Consider the following 16,440-nt stretch of genomic DNA (forward strand, 5'->3'; position numbering starts at 1 on the left):
TTCACCAGTACTTTTTCAATGAGTTATTGAGATAGCTCTCACACTAGTTGTGTCCTTCATTCAGGCTATGTTATCTTCAGGCAGTCTTTTTCAGTCAACCTGTTTAATGAGCATTCATTCTGAGTTGTCTGCTGGGAGGTTATATGATGTCACATCAAAGAATTGTTATCCCATATTTTCCAGTGCATTTCCTTATCCTTACCACTAAGAGAGCTTTTTTCCCCTTTTTGAACTGGTTTTGTGCAAGGGTGCAAAATCCATTTAATTTTGCAACCTGAATTTGCTGGTATGCAGTTGAATTCCACCTGTAGTATAGCAATAGTTTAGAAGTGCTTCTGTTTCTATTTAATAAGAGTATATTTTACCTATACCTTGATTGAAGATTGTTTTATTTTGGGGGGTTTGTTTTGCCTCTTACATTAACTTTTTTTAATTCTAGAAAAGGGTCCTCACATCACTCAGAAAAATAAATCTGTTTTCAATCTGTTTGGCATGTCAGATCTGCAAAGAAACTTAAGAATAAGCAGGAACAAGTAGAGTTCAAAGCTGGTTTGCTACTAACCTGTTTGCAGTGCTGTTTGCCATTGCTCTCAGTCTCTTACTTTGTGGCAGCTTATAAAGAAAGGGAAATCTTTCTCATTTCTGCCAAAGCTAAGGCTGGGGGGAAAACATCCCACTTTGGTATTCACAGTACAGTTATGACAAATGCATGGCCTGTGTTCTGAGTGTTAAGGGAAATGTAAAAACATGTCTAGTTGTTGTGAATGCTCACATGGTGATTTGTTGGTTTGATTCTTCAGGTCGTGATTTGGCAAGCACAACCCTCCCTGGATACCCTCCGCACGTCCCCCCTGCTGGACAGGGCAGCTACTCTGCTCCAACGCTGACAGGGATGGTGCCTGGTGAGTTTCCATTTAAAAAAAGAAAGAAAAGAAAGAAACAGTCTTTTAGCAGCAAAGCCAAGTGCTGCCTTTGTGCTCTGCTTTCATACCATTGGCAGGCATAGTAATGGCACTGAATGAAAGAGGAGATGTAAAACAGGCAAATTGAACTACTGCCTTTCTCACAGTCTTTTAATTTCACCTAGGCTGCTGTTCTATAGCGCAAGTAAACTGAGTTCAAGCTGGTTTAGGACTACTTGAAGTTAGAGGGAGACTTAAATCCATATGCTTTGGGTTACATAGGACTGTGGACTGGAAAAAGAGAATTTTTTCGGTCAAAACATGTAGGAAAAGAAGTGTCTAGCCTTGCTGCATGGCTGTTGGATACACATGATAAAATGTACATAAGGTTAATCTCAGAGTTACCTCACTTCTCTGATTTTTTGTCATGTGAATCATTTTAATTAACTTTGCTATAAGCATTTCTTGCAATTGTGCCAGAGGAATCTCATACTTTGAAATTATGCTGCTTAATATGGGTGCCTGCAAATGATCTCTTCCAAGGCTTTTCACACATGAGATCTTAGCCATTAATGTCTCCAGTGAATCACCTAATGTTCCCTTTTGTTCACCTTTGGTCTTTCTTATATTTGCTTTAAAAGAAGCCAACCATTTCCTGGGCTGTTATTTGATGTAAGAACATCTCAAGCTTGGGTATGATAATTGAAAGTGCCCTCTGCCAGGAGCAGGGCTTTCAAATTTTTCTGACAGTGGGGAAGAGTTGAAAAAGTTTTACTCAGTACTTTGTAACATCAGACTTTAATAATGCATTCATACTGGGCAGTATTTAGTAACATTAGGAACTGATGAATTATTGCCCCATATTTAGAACTATAGTGATGTGGTAGAAATATTAAATTTAAGAAAACTGTTACTGTTTACAGAGAGGGACTGGTGGAATTTCACATACATTTAGAAAAGATATTTCTCTTCCCAAAAACTGGAAAGCCACATTTTCAATTCACTGGGAAGAAAATTTAGGAATGTTCCATCCTTGACAACTGCACTCTGCATCTTCTGGCCATTCAGGCAGTCAAAGTTTATTGGTCCAAACACAAGCAATATAAGCAACATCACCTACTCGTCTCCCCATTATCATGAACCTTTTGTTCAGTGAGTCTATGATGGATCAAATAATTAAGTACCCCCCCCCAAATCCATCGTTACCAACATAAACCAACCCCTCTATTCTTCCCTAGCTCTGAAATGTAATCTGAAAATCCCAAAGGTCTTCTCTGCTATAGTGCTACTTCACACATGCACCTGGCTTTAGGGATGAATGAATCTGCCATGTTCAGAATCTCCTACTTTCTCATTTTTCCAATCTTAAATCCCGCTCCCACATTCCTGCATCAGCTTCCATTATTTAAAAAATAATTCAAGAGCATTTGTAAGCATTTTAATGTGCATTCCCCTAATTTTTGCATGCAATTCCCCTAAGTTGCATTTTGTATACTGTTTGCACAAGCGTATAAAATATATTTTCCTACACGTTATTTGCTTGTTGAACTGCATTGCAAAATTTGGATAAGTGCAGATATTAAAGGATCACCGAATTTTGTTTTGTGTGTGGTTTGAGAATGAATTAGGGAGCCACACGAAAATGTGAATGGAACTGAATCCCCACTGCCTGGCTGGTTACCTAGCTTATGCGAACTGAATGTTGTACCGGCTTCCTGAAATCCTCCTTCACACTCTCAGAATAGGCATATTTTCTTAGAATCATTACACACAACATGGACTAATTGGAGAGTATGGTCATAATTCAGGCTGATCCTTTAGACAAATGTTCTGCATACTGCGCAGTCTCCCCCCCCCCCTTTTCCCCTTTTATTAGCAGTCTGTTCCTCTGCCACATTGCAAGCTCCCTTTAAAACTTCTGAGTTCTAAAAATGGTTGGCCCATCCCTCATGATGAGTTGCTATTAAAACGTTAAAAACCAAAGCAAGTATTTGGTGTCAAGTCACATGAATTAGGACGGGCAGTATGGAGTGCTCCTGTTTAAGATTTCAGCCAGCCAGCCAAGCAGTTTCTGAAGATATTCCATTTTATTCCTGTCCAGCAACAGCCAGTCACAGTTCTGTATGTAATGGGCATATTCAGCTCTCATTGGACTGTTTTTGGCCCCCTCCCCCATATATATTCATATATTGGTAAAAGTGCATTGGGGGCTGAAGTATTGTCATAAAGGTTGTGTATGTGTGCATATATATATATATATATATATATATATATATATATATATATATATATGCTAAACAAGTGTTACACAAATATGATCGTTCCCCTGTGAGCTGTTCTAGGTGTTGTCCTGACCCTCCTCCAGGGTTGGATTAACTTTAGAGACCCTAAGCACTTAAAATTGCATCAAACACAGCACAAAGTAACTGTCCTGTCAGTGCAAGGTTTACAGTTGTGCAACACTACTTCCCTCCCTCACCTCCATGCATCCCCTAAATCTGTTCTGGGTTTTCCCCAACCCTCTAGAGCAGATTTGGGGAGAAGGAAGGGTGCATGTGGAGGGGGGGAGCCCTGTTGCACAAGCATCAATCATTGCACTGATGGGACAGTTGCTTAGTCTCGTGCTCTACCAACTGAGCTAGCCGGGCGATGTGACAGTTGCTTAGTACTACATTGGATAGAAAACTATGTTTCTAACAACATACACCTGCACAGATAAAGTTCCATGTTTTCTTTTAATAGCAACATTCTGCTCTACAAAAGTGAAAGTTATCTGCTGGTTTTAAAAAGCCTTCTTGCTCATTTAAACTAGGCTTTGCTAACTAGAATCCAAAATAACTTTTTGTTCATCTCTTGTCACTTATCGTTTGGAGGGGCAGTTTCAGAAGCCTCTTATGAATGCATGCAGTCTTTTATAATTTGGCTCTGAAACAGCCGACAGATTAGCTTTATTACACACACATCAGTGTTTGTACTCTTGTATGACTGAATTATTCTGTCCTGACATTTATACAAGGAGGATTCATTTCACCAGTTCTCAGAAACTCACTTCTAGACATACTGATCTCCTGTAATTTTCAGAGCATATGCAAAAAGTGGATACAATAAATAATTTAATAATTAGCCATGAATTATGCCAATGACTAATTAACATGGGGTGCAAGATACAAAGCGAGAAAGGGAGTTTTTGTTTCATGTTTTTTGACATTGCTATATAGCTTGATCCTCTTCTGCAAAGTGCTACACCAGGGGTGGCCAACTCCCAAGAGACTGCGATCTATTCCCAGAGTTAAAAACTGGCAGTGATCTACCCCCTTTTGGGGGGGTTGAGGTCAAAGGTGTTGAGCTTTTTGGGGGGAGCCAAAGTTGTTGATCTTTGGGGGGGGAGCCAGTGATCATCTACCAGTGATCTATCACAGAAGTCCAGTGATCTACTGGTAGGTCATGATCTACCTGTTGGACATGCCTGTGCTATACTATAGTCTTTTAATTTCTGTAGTATTTGCCAAAGGATGTGCTAGGTAATTTGGAAGCAGAATTTGTGATAGGCAGGTCAGAACTGGGAGGCAGCTGATATGGATCCAGGTGTACCTATAGCTAGCAGATGAAAGGCTAGACCAGGAAAGCACCTAACAGATTTCCCCTCAGGAATGCCTGGACAAGTAGCCATCACACTCACCAGAGTTGAGTGGGGGAGGACTAGGGACCAAGCTCCCCCAATTTTCAATGAAGGGGCTGCCCTCCAAGTTCCATGGCAGCTGTGCACCCCAGGCCCCTCAAGCATGGGGGCAAGGTGGCACACCTGATCACATTGAGCTGGTGCATAGTATCAGTCACTTACGGCATCATCATGGGCAATAGGGAGTGAATTTAAGCCAGTTTGGATGGTTTCTGACCCCATATGATCACCACAGAAAAGTTCTTGCTCATGGCAATAGTACATATGGCAAGGGTAATGTTTAAAAGTTTGTTATTGTGTGCACAGTCCCTTTTTTGTGTAATAACCACATGCCACTGCTTCATGCTTCTGGTAGCAGTGGTAAAGGACCCCTGGATGGTTAAGCCCAGTCAAATTCAACTATGGGGTATGGCACTCATCTCCGCTTTCAGGTCAAGGGAGCCGTCGTTTGTCCACAGACAGCTTTTGCAGGTCATGCGGCCAGGATGACTAAGCTGCTTCTGCTGCATGGAACACTGTGACAGGTGCCAGAGCTCACAGAAACACCATTTACCTTCCCGTCACAGCAGTACCTATTTATCTACTTGCACTGGTGTGCTTTTGAACTGCTAGGTAACAGTAGTGCTGGTGTGCAGCTACTGCTCATGTGAAGAACTGCACCATATATGGTACTTTCAGATGTTGCTCTCCTGAGTGTTGGCATGAGCAAGGCAGTTTCCATTCCTGCAGTCTTCCTTTGGGAGAACAATGCCTAAATTGGCCCTCTGTGGCATATAATTGGGAAATAATATGAAATGTGGAGCATGATCCAATAAGCAGAGAGGTTAGCATGATATACATAAATACTGCATGAACCTGAATTTGTAGATGGCCTCTCAATGGTTACACAGCCCACAGTTCCCAGGCTGGATGTAGATTATCTCATTTAACGTGTCATTACATATGTGCTTCTCAATGTGCATGTACTTGTGGAGATTGTACTATTATTCTTCCATGTATTAGATTCTCACAAATGATTGATGGTGTAGACCTATGGTAGATGGTTACAAACATGCTTTTTGTTTTGGTCTGCTCATTTACTTATTGGGATTTAGAACCAGTTCTAACATGACAGCATTTCCAGTTGTTGCTTTTGCACTCAAGTAGCTAAGATGCAATGCATATATTACTGCTTTGTGGTGTGGTTGCTTTTGCAAAAATGTTTCCCAAGGTGAGATCTCATGGTAAATCACTAGGAGTCCTTTCAGGGAAAGAGCATAGCTCAGTGGGGGAGCAAATATATGTTTTGCATGCAGAAACTCCCTGATTCCATCCCTGGAATCCTGCCTGAAACCCTGGAGAGGTACTGCTAAATAGTTCTGAGCTAGATGGACCAATGGGTTTGACTCACTATTAGGCAGCTTTCTGTATTCCTATGCACTTTGAGACTTTTAAAGGAAAAGGAAGATGTAAGTATAATAGATGGAGCTTTTGGATTTTGGAAAGACAAGCAGAGCTATGAAATGTCTGCCTGTTTGTTTGTTTTTAACCAGGCTCTGGCAGCAAGCAACAGGAGATGGCTGTCGTGCTTTGCTTGTGAGCTTTCTGAGGCCATCTTGCAGGTGACTGTAGGAGGCAGGTGGACTCTTGGTTTGATTCAGCATATTCTTATTAGTAATTTGTAAGAATATTTATCACATGTTCTGCACTTCCACTGGAGCCACATTGTGATGCAGGCAGACAATGTGATTAGTGCTTTTATGAGAGTGTGGGGCATGTGCAGGTGAACAGTGTTGCAGCAGCAACCACTTTGCAGAAGTAACATGAAAACTGTGTTTAAGGCTGGTTAATGGCAGTGACACTTTCACACAGCTTCTTCCTATGCCTTTCCCATAACATGATCAAGAAGGAACAAAAAGGGTCTGGATCAATAATGTCATTTGGTTCCATACAAACATTCATTGGCTATGTAGAAGAAGAGGAGGAGGAGGAGGAGGAGTTTGGACTTGATATCCCGCCCAGTGGCGTAGCGTGGGTTGTCAGCACCCGGGGCAAGGCAAGTAATTTGCGCCCCCTAACCTGTGGATTTGCGCCCCCTAACCCGTGGATTTGCGCCCCCTAACCCTAACCCCCAGATGTTGCGCCTGGTGCGGCCGGCCCCCCCTGCACCCCCACGCTATGCCACTGATCCCGCCTTTCACTCCCCTTAAGGAGTCTCAAAGCGACTAACAATCTCCTTTCCCTTCCTCCTCCACAACAAACACTCTGTGAGGTGAGTGAGGCTGAGAGACTTCAGAGAAGTGTGACTAGCCCAAGGTCACCCAGCAGCTGCATGTGGAGGAGCAGGGAAGCAAACCGATTCACCAGATTACGAGTCCACTGCTCTTAACTACCACATCACTCTAGCATGTACATATGGGTGGAAGGGATATGACATTTGCATGAATAAAGTATGTATTTGACCCCACCCACATAATTCCTTCATAAACACTTTTCTGGCGGCACATCATGGGAAGAAGCTACTGAGTGTGACCTATGTCCTTTTGGCTCCAAATCTGAATTGGTCCTTTGTTATCTTCATACAGCGATTAGTTTGTGCACTGGACAGATTGTGTACAGATCCAACAAGTTGCTTTGTCCATTCTTGCTTTGGTCCTGCAGCATGCTATATCTTGAGAGATATGGGTTTATCTGTGTGATGTTATTGGTTGGATTAATGTGTGGTGTTATGTCTTAATTTGTTGAGGATTCTTTCTTAAAGCAAGAGGGTAGCTCTAATGCTTTGTTCTTCAGATCATTTCCAGTTTTTGTATTCTATCATCTGTGATTCCTATTTTGACACTGAAACTGTCAAACCATTTCATGGATGGATATGTAAAAGCGTGAGTTCTATTACAGGTTAACAAGGTTTGAGGATGCATTTTTATGGAATCACTGAATATGTCCCACAGAAATGTTCCACATTTTGTATGCTTTTTGTCTTTTACTGTGAACACAGAAGGCAAGAATGGTCAAAGAGATTAATTCAATGAACCATAAAGAACAAAGCAATCTATTTGCCTCTGCACATCAGTTATGCTAGTAGTTCAATCAGAATACATAGATGGGATAAGCTGCCTTTAAAACAGAAGATACTGTGTAGAAAGAGGATCCAATGTTACAGACTATTACCATACAGTCAAGCAGTTGTGGATAACCTGTGGCCCTCCAGATGTTGTAGGACTACAGCTCCCATCATCTCTGACCACTGGCCATGCTGGCCGAGGTTGATCAGGAATTGGAATCCAAGCACTAAAGTAAACCAAAGATTTTCAGAGGAAATCTAGCGTTCCCTGAAAGCTTGTCAAAGGTTCAAAAGTGAGAAGACCAGGAATGGCAGACAGTTTGTCCACCATTGTCAATCTTCCCTTACAATGCACTGTAAAAAGTGGTTGGTGGAAACAAGTCAAGGTAAATGCAGCCAAGAACATTAGAGGAGTGGGCTGGATCAGCCCAATGGCCTATCCAGCCCCAGTGGCCAAGCAGATGCCTGTGGGAAGGGAGCAAGCTGAACATGAGCACATGTGTTTGGAAACACTGTGGCATCCAGCTTTGGGGGTAGAGCATAGTCATCATGGCTAGTAGCCATTGATAGCTCTCTCCTCCATGAATTAGTTTAATCCTTTTTTGAGGCCATCCAAGTTGGCGGCCATCACTGCCTCCTGCGGAAGTGAGTTTGATAATTTAACTATGTATTGCATATCTAGAAACGCTACCTCTTTGTCACGACTGAAACAAATACATAGTCAGATTATATGAGGGTAGTTGAAGTTTCCTACTACTACAAGATCTCCCTAAGCATTTTGATCAGGGGGGCAATAGCACGTCCCCTCCACTAAATTATTCCTGAGCCTGGTATCACCACCCACAATGATTCTGTGGCTGGCTCTTTTTGGTTTTCTAGCTTGCTGGACTCAATGCCATCTTTGACATAAAGAGTAATAACACTGGCAGTATACCCTTCTTCGTCCTGAGTTTATATCCACAGATATATGCTGCTAAATCAGCACCTTAAAAATAAACAAATTTACAATGGCATACACTTTCATAGACCAGAGCCAAATTTAAATGATGCATGAAGTGTAATCCACAATTTGCAAGGAGACACACACACACATGGATGTAAACAAGGGAAAATGTAACTGTTTGCTTTACATGGCAATGACATAGAAATAGGTATAGGGCTATATCCAGTGGTGCCATTCTGCTTGCACAACAGAGTTCTGCTTGTGCAACAGAACTTCTATACCCTCTCTTCTCTGCTGCAGCTTCCTGTGTACCCTCAAAAATCTCCAGATGGTTGGGATACCCTCTGGAGTGGCTTTTGGGGGTGCACAGGGAGAGAAGAGGAAGGCGAAGTCCCATTACATTAGTGGAACGCTGCATATGCAGTTTTGGATACAACTCATGGTCTGTGACAATATAAGTACAGTGGTACCTCGAGATAATAATAATAATAATAATAATAATAATAATAATAATAATAATAATAATAATAATAATAATAATAATAATTTATTTGTACCCCGCCCATCTGGCTGGGTTTCCCCAACCACTCTGGGCGGCTTCCAACAAAGATGAAAGATACACTAAAATGTCACATATTAAAAACTTCTCTGAACAGGGCTGCCTTCAGATGTCTTCTGAATGTCAGGTAGATGTTTATCGCTTTGACATCTGATGGGAGGGCGTTCCACAGGGCGGGCGCCACTACCGAGAAGGCCCTCTGCCTGGTTCCCTGTAATTTGGCCTCTTGCAGTGAGGGAACTGCCAGAAGGCCCTTGGAGCTGGACCTCAGTGTCCGGGCAGAACGATGGGGGAGGAGACGCTCCTTCAGATATACTGGACCGAGGCCGGTTAGGGCTTTAAAGGTCAGCACCAACACTTTGAATTGTGCTCGGAAACGTACTGGGAGCCAATGTAGGTCTTTCAAGACCGGTGTTATATGGTCTCGGCGGCCGCTCCCAGTCACCAGTCTAGCTGCCGCATTCTGGATTAGTTGTAGTTTCCGGGTCACCTTCAAAGGTAGCCCCACGTAGAGCACATTGCAGTAGTCCAAGCGGGAGATAACCAGAGCATGTACCACTCTGGCGAGACAGTCTGCAGGCAGATAGGGTCTCAGCCTACGTACCAGATGGAGCTGGTAAACAGCTGCCCTGGATACAGATTTGACCTGTGCCTCCATGGACAGCTGTGAGTCCAAAATGACTCCCAGGCTGCGCACCTGGTCCTTCAGGGGCACAGTTACCCCATTCAGGACCAGGGAATCCTCCACACCTGCCCGCCTCCTGTCCCCCAAAAACAGTACTTCTGTCTTGTCAGGATTCAATCTGTTAGCCACCATCCATCCTCCAACCGCCTCCAGGCACTCACACAGGACCTTCACCGCCTTCACTGGTTCTGATTTAAAAGAGAGGTAGAGCTGGGTATCATCCGCATACTGATGAACACCCAGCCCAAACCTCCTGATGATTTCTCCCAGTGGCTGCATGTAAATGTTGAAAAGCATGGGGGAGAGGAGCCCCGTTCGCATCCTGAACAGAATGTAAGATGCAACTGCACATCTGCACGTGCGTGGGTCACCGCTTCTGCGCATGCGCGTGATGTCATTTTGACCGTCTGCGCATGTGCGAGCGGTGAAACCCGGAAGTAACACGCTCCGTTACTTATGGGTCACCGCAGAATGCAACCTGAAAATACTTATCCTGAAGCGTATTTATCCCAAGGTATGACTGTAGAGCTTAAATGTATGCAAAATAAGCAGAGTGATTCTTCACAATAGACCCAAAATTATAGAATTGAACTTATTGAAAAGAGGTGCTGTTTGAGCAACACATGACTAAAATATATTGGGTGCACAAGACTAGTTAGCAACCCGTTTGATACTGGCTAATCCATGGTGTTTGTTTTTTTTAATCCTACCTCCTTAATATTAGTGTTTAATTCAATTTTCCTCCTAACCTTCAAGTGTGATATGCAAACAGCGAGTTAATTTGAACAAATACCTGCCTACACCTGAGGAGAGCTTGCTACAATTTCCTAGCCCTCCAAGGGTCAGAAATAAAAATATTTACATACATGGGCTGGGCATGTCCAATATGAGGAGGAAACTGTATATTTTACCGTTGCTTTCCAAAGAAATGTGTTACTTCTAAAATGGCAGGAGCAGCAACACTGGATATAAGATTTTTCTTGTTTTGTGTTGTTAATGCCTTTCATTCGGTCATAATGCAGCGTCAGTCATTCTCCTTGTTTTTACATGGAGAATAGGATACCTCTGAGTGAGTGACTGGTTCAGATCTGCATAGCAAGTGTGCTCTATGTGTACATGCATGCACTCAATTCTCTCAGGTTGGAAAACATTGTCCTTTGCAATTTCTATCAAAGTACTCATGCATTCTATGCATCATAATATCACACCATGAAGCCTGCTTTCTCTAGGTGTTACTTTTGATCAAGGAATTTTGTCTGCAGAAATAACATGTTTTTGACTAGTTGTATTTTCAGCATGAAAACTTTCTAAACGTCACCCAAGCTTGTCTTGCCCTGAGGGCTTGTCGTGTTTTATAATTGAATTGGAATAAGCTTATGCTTAAATAATCATGCTTGTTCATTTAAATTTTTGTTCTGGTTCTTGTATTGGAAAAGCTGAGACAATGGCCCCTGTTACCCTCTGGATATTTTTTTTTATTTCACTTGTACCTTTTTCCTTTCCCTGGGGACTAAGGTTTTGGCCTCATCCCTCATGCTTTGCCATTCACTCGACTGTCATTCTCATTGTCCTCTTGGGGCTCTAAACGGAGGGTGACAGGAAAGGATAGACCGTCCGGGATAGTGATGCTGAAAATATAGTCATTAATGGGACTCTGGAAACCCAGATGTCCTTTCTGAACATTGGTAATTTGTTTTTAATGAAAAACCATGCAGTGACCCTGAACAAATGAATTTCCTTTATACGAAGTCTATGTGTGCAATTACCCGAATAAAGGGATCTGAAAATGATCAAATTCAAACCTAGGGTTCACTAAAACATACAGTAGCTACAGCCTAATACCCTTTTGTTTGAATTGCTGGGTCAAAAACACACAGCATTCAAAAGACCTCTAGAACCACATGCATAGGAGAAGGTGGGAAATCATATTTGAGAAGAGTAATCAAGAAAAAGAGTTGTTTTCATTATTAGATTAATTCAGTTGTGAAACTCCAAGCATTTTCACCTGTGAGGCTTAGAACAGTTCTTGCTTCAATGGACTTTTAATACAAATTTAAAAACCTATGTCGGCCAAAACTTAATTCAAATGACAAATGGCTCTTTTCTACAGTAACAATAAAATATTTATGTAAATTGAATGAGGCAATTTAAGTCTTAAATGTGAAAAGACTCTACAATTCAACTAAACCTGCAAAGAAATATATTCTCAAGCTCCCCCAGAAAAGAAAACGCAGCACATATTCTCTCTGGGTCCAATGCAGTTGAGTTGGACTTGAGGTCTCAAGAACATAGGATCTCCTATAGCATCTGTTTCCTCCATGGACATAGGAACACAGGTGGCTGCCCTATAATGAGTCAGATGAATAGTCAATCTAGCTCAATGTATTTTACACTGACTGGTAGCAATTCTTCAGGATTTCAGATAGGGAATATTCCCTGTCCGACCTGGAGATGCCAGGGATTGAATGCAAAGACAATGCTCTGCCACTAAGCTACCTCTCTTGAGAACATTTACATGAACATAACATCAACTGTGAAATTATAAAGTAGTGCTTAGCATTTAGCCACTTTGAATCTTCCAAGAGGCATAGGAAGCGAAAGCCGCCTATGCTTTTCAACTGCAGGAGCCAGTGCTGACTCCTAGTGGCTGAGGCGGCAGTATTGGGAGCCAGTGTTTTATTTTCCTTCTGGCTTACATAACTTTTACACAGGTGTGACTTTATTGAATTTAGAATTACACAGATATGAGTGGAAGGAGACACATGCTCTTTTCAATCCAACTGTTCTCTGTCCCAGCTCTGCTTCATAAACCGATAGTGTGACAAATGGTTTTTCAACACTCTTGTGGTGGGAGCTTATATTGTGCTCTAGCAAAAGCAACATTTTACAGGCTCTAAGCACTAACTGTGCAAGCTGTATGCCTCTCTTTCTCATTTGCTCCAGATAGATTTTCTATTAAGTATAAAAACAGAAAATTCATGGTCAAGGCGTATGTGTTGCTGTAAAGTGAGCTGCTAGTACCTTTTGGAGTGTATTCATGTAGGAACTTAAGCACTACCTGGCAGGATCAGGCCAAGGTCTGGCTAGCATTCTGTCTCCCAACACTGGTCATCCAAATGCCTCTGGAAACTGATGAAGAGGGCATGACAACCATGGTTTCCCCCACCCCCTTGCTTGTAAGTACAGTGGTGCCTCGCAAGACGAAAAGAATCCGTTCTGTGATTCTCTTCGTCTAGTGGTTTTTTCGTCTTGCGAAGCAAGCCCATTGACGGATTAGCGGAGTAGCGCTATTAGCGGCTTTTAGCGGCTTATCGTCTTATCGGATCAGCTGATAAGCGGCTTAGCGGCTTAGAAAAAAGGGGGGAAGGGGAAAAACCCCGCAGGAACTCGCAAGACATTTTCGTCTTGCGAAGCAAGCCCATAGGAGATTCGTTTTACGAAGCACCTCCAAAACGGAAAACCCTTTCGTCTAGCGAGTTTTCCGTCTTGCGAGGCATTCGTCTTGCGGGGCACCACTGTAGTTGGTGATGTACATCATTGTGCCCCTGGAACAATTCAGCTGGCTTTTGTGGCAAAGTCATAGGACTGAGGTAGTGTTCCATTTGCTATACTAGATATCAGGCTATGCAACAAGATATCTGCCTAATCCGTACTCATTTTAAAAAGACAACATATGAAACAGAACGGTAGAATTGGTTTCAAATCTTTGCACAACCACGATACATACTGTGTGGGCTTGGGTCTTAGTCTAACCTACCTCACAGTGCGCTGTGAGTACAATATAGGATAATCCTATGTGCTCTGCCTTGTCATGAGTTCCTAAACTGCTATAATAATTTTTCAGAAATCCTTGTCCTGTTTGCATCAGGAAGATTAGGCAACAACGGGTCCGATAAAAACACTTAACATCCTTTCCAGATTCTATTTAAAGGCTGGTAAAATCAACTTGGGACGCGGGTGGCGCTGTGGGTAAAACCTCAGCGCCTAGGACTTGCCGATCGCATGGTCGGCGATTCAAATCCCCGCGGCGGGGTGCGCTCCCGTCGTTCGGTCCCAGCGCCTGCCAACCTAGCAGTTCGAAAGCACCCCCGGGTGCAAGTAGATAAATAGGGACCGCTTACCAGCGGGAAGGTAAACGGCGTTCCGTGTGCTGCGCTGGCTCGCCAGATGCAGCTTGTCATGCTGGCCACGTGACCCGGAAGTGTCTGCGGACAGCGCTGGCTCCCGGCCTATAGAGTGAGATGAGCGCACAACCCTAGAGTCTGCCAAGACTGGCCCGTACGGGCAGGGGTACCTTTACCTTTACCTTTAAAATCAACTTAAAGTCCCTTGGCACCAGCAGGCTCCAAGTAAGGATCTGCAAAAACTTTTTTCACACCAGATTTAACTCATAGCTCTTGATCTTTCCCCATATGGTTTACAATTATTTAATTGTGCCCCCTTATTGTTGTGTGCAAGGATAAACTTTGTTCTCCAGAGGAATGCTGCACAGGAAACAAAACTGGGAAATTAAAAAAGAAGTGTATTGGCAAATAATTCAACTTCTATTGGAAGTTTAATTTCCTACACACTTCACTATATTTTGTGGTTTAAGATTAGGGATGGGATCCAATTCTAGGTACTAGTTTGGATTACATTTTGATTGTCTCATCACCCATATCATTTAGCTTCAGTTTTTACTTTGCCATTTTTTTTCTTTTCAAAAAAAATGTTACTGTTTGTTTTCTAATGACCATTTCAGAGCTGGCTGAAAACTCAATGAGCCAGTAACTGCCCACTGAAGTATGCATCTTGCCTCGGGGTTACTGTCTGTTCAAGTAAAGATGAGGAGGTGAGGGACACGCCACCTCTCTTACTGTTCTTTAGCATGAGGTGCAAGTAAAACCCTTTTTGGTGACATTGACTGCAGTTTCTGGCTGTAGTTTGGCTAAGTCACAGAGGGCAAAAAAGGTGTAGGAAAGTTTAGCAATAAAACAATGAACATTAATGCTGGTTAATAGCCAATATAATCACCTCCACAGTGAAGCAATGAGGCAGAAGTTAAAGTGAATACACATTTCAGCAGTACCCAGTTAGCTAACAGTTAAGATCAAATTTTGATGGTGACTGGTAGCTGACTAAATCTTACTGGGACAAATGTTGTCACATTTGAAAAATTATTTTGCGTGGACAGGCGGAGTCCCCAGATCCCGCGCGGTCCCCCCCGTCATGTGAAATAACGACTCATGACAACGTGCTATGGGATTAAATTGGCCACAACTTTATTAAATTTCAAATGTGGGTAGCCCTTGGCTCAGGCATTGGGCGTTCTCCCTCCCCAGTCCCCAGCCGGGGACCTAGGGAGCATCAGGGTTATCCAATGTGTGTGTGTGGGGGGGGATGGGCCGGCTCTGGAGAACATATGTTCAAGCAGAGATAGCTGCCCCCGATACGCCGCCGCCGCAGGGGAGAGCAATGATGACCTTTCGGCGTACGGTCAAAGCCTCCCTTCAGAAACCCCTTTAACGGGGAACCCTGGTATCGCCGCCGCAAAGAGGAAGATGGACTAAAGGATTCCGCCCAAGGCCTGATACCGCCAAAGTTGTGACGTTTTGCTACGGGAAAGGCGAAACCTGCCAATGCAGGGAAATTCCTTTCTGGCCCTTTAACAGCGACCTTAACGTAGCAGCGCCCGCTTACCTGTGAAGAAAAGTTAACCTGCAAAACCTGTGAAGAAAAGTTAACCTGCAAATAAGACATTAACTGAGGGTGGGTGGGGTGGGAGAAGCTCTGGAGCCAAGTAAAACCCCACCTGATGTCTGGGAAATCTGCAGAAAGTCACTTCAATCAAGACTGCTTCACAAAGAGAGTGAACAAGCAGACCATGTGCCAGTCTGAGGCTTTGTCTGCCTGTAGCAGATTCCACTAACATCCCTACTTAGATTAAAAGCCAAAACATGTAATGTAAATTAGTCTTGAGCCACTTAAGCCTAGTCCCAACCATTTATTTATTTGTTTAATTTATATATCACCTATCTCACCTTTCCAAAGAGCTCAAGGTGGCATATATGGTTCTCCCCCCTTGGCAAGTTAAGCTGAGAGGCAATGAGCTTTGAGGCTGAGTGGGGATTTTAACCTTGGTCTCCCAGGTCCAACTCCTTAACCACTACACTACACTGCTATATGATGTAGTACCACTCTAATGTGCATAATAGTACACATGCAGTGCCTCTGTGGTTTTCTGGGATTTTTTCCCCTTTTTGCCTTTTAGACTACTTTCTGGGGAAAAACAGTCTGATGTGGCCAAGGCATCCAGAAAGCCACCCGTGCTTTAGGGTTGGGGTTAGAATGCTTAAACCACCTGTTATCTCTGTGTTGCTTTTAATACAGCACTTCCAGAGACATCAGGGTTGTGTTTTTTTTAATTGAGCCATGCCCCCACCCTTGCCATTCCTATCCAGATCAGGATCACAGTGCACAGGAATGGAAGGGTTTGGCCTTTACCTCCCCTGACACAATAATGGAAAAAACTCAAACCCATTCCTGGCAGCAAATAGCAATAGTAAAAAAACAACACCCAAAATAAAATCTTTTCTCTTTGTTTTTACCATCCTGTTTGCCGCACAAGGGGTGATGGTGATACTTTTTCA

General features: G+C 43.0%; 1 protein-coding gene across 3 annotated transcripts in view; it reads left to right on the plus strand.

The window, feature by feature from the left end:
• PAX5 (paired box 5) overlaps nucleotides 1-16,440 on the plus strand; it is a 229,625-nt gene that overhangs the window by 173,533 nt on the left and 39,652 nt on the right. For all 3 annotated transcript variants that reach the window (XM_081176730.1, XM_081176732.1, XM_081176731.1), the window contains one exon: nucleotides 801-902. In XM_081176730.1, coding sequence (XP_081032856.1) covers nucleotides 801-902 — 102 coding nt within the window. The remainder of the gene's footprint in view (nucleotides 1-800; nucleotides 903-16,440) is intronic.

The sequence above is a fragment of the Podarcis bocagei genome, assembly GCF_964188305.1.
Source record: "Podarcis bocagei genome assembly, chromosome: 17".
NCBI lineage: Eukaryota > Metazoa > Chordata > Lepidosauria > Squamata > Lacertidae > Podarcis > Podarcis bocagei.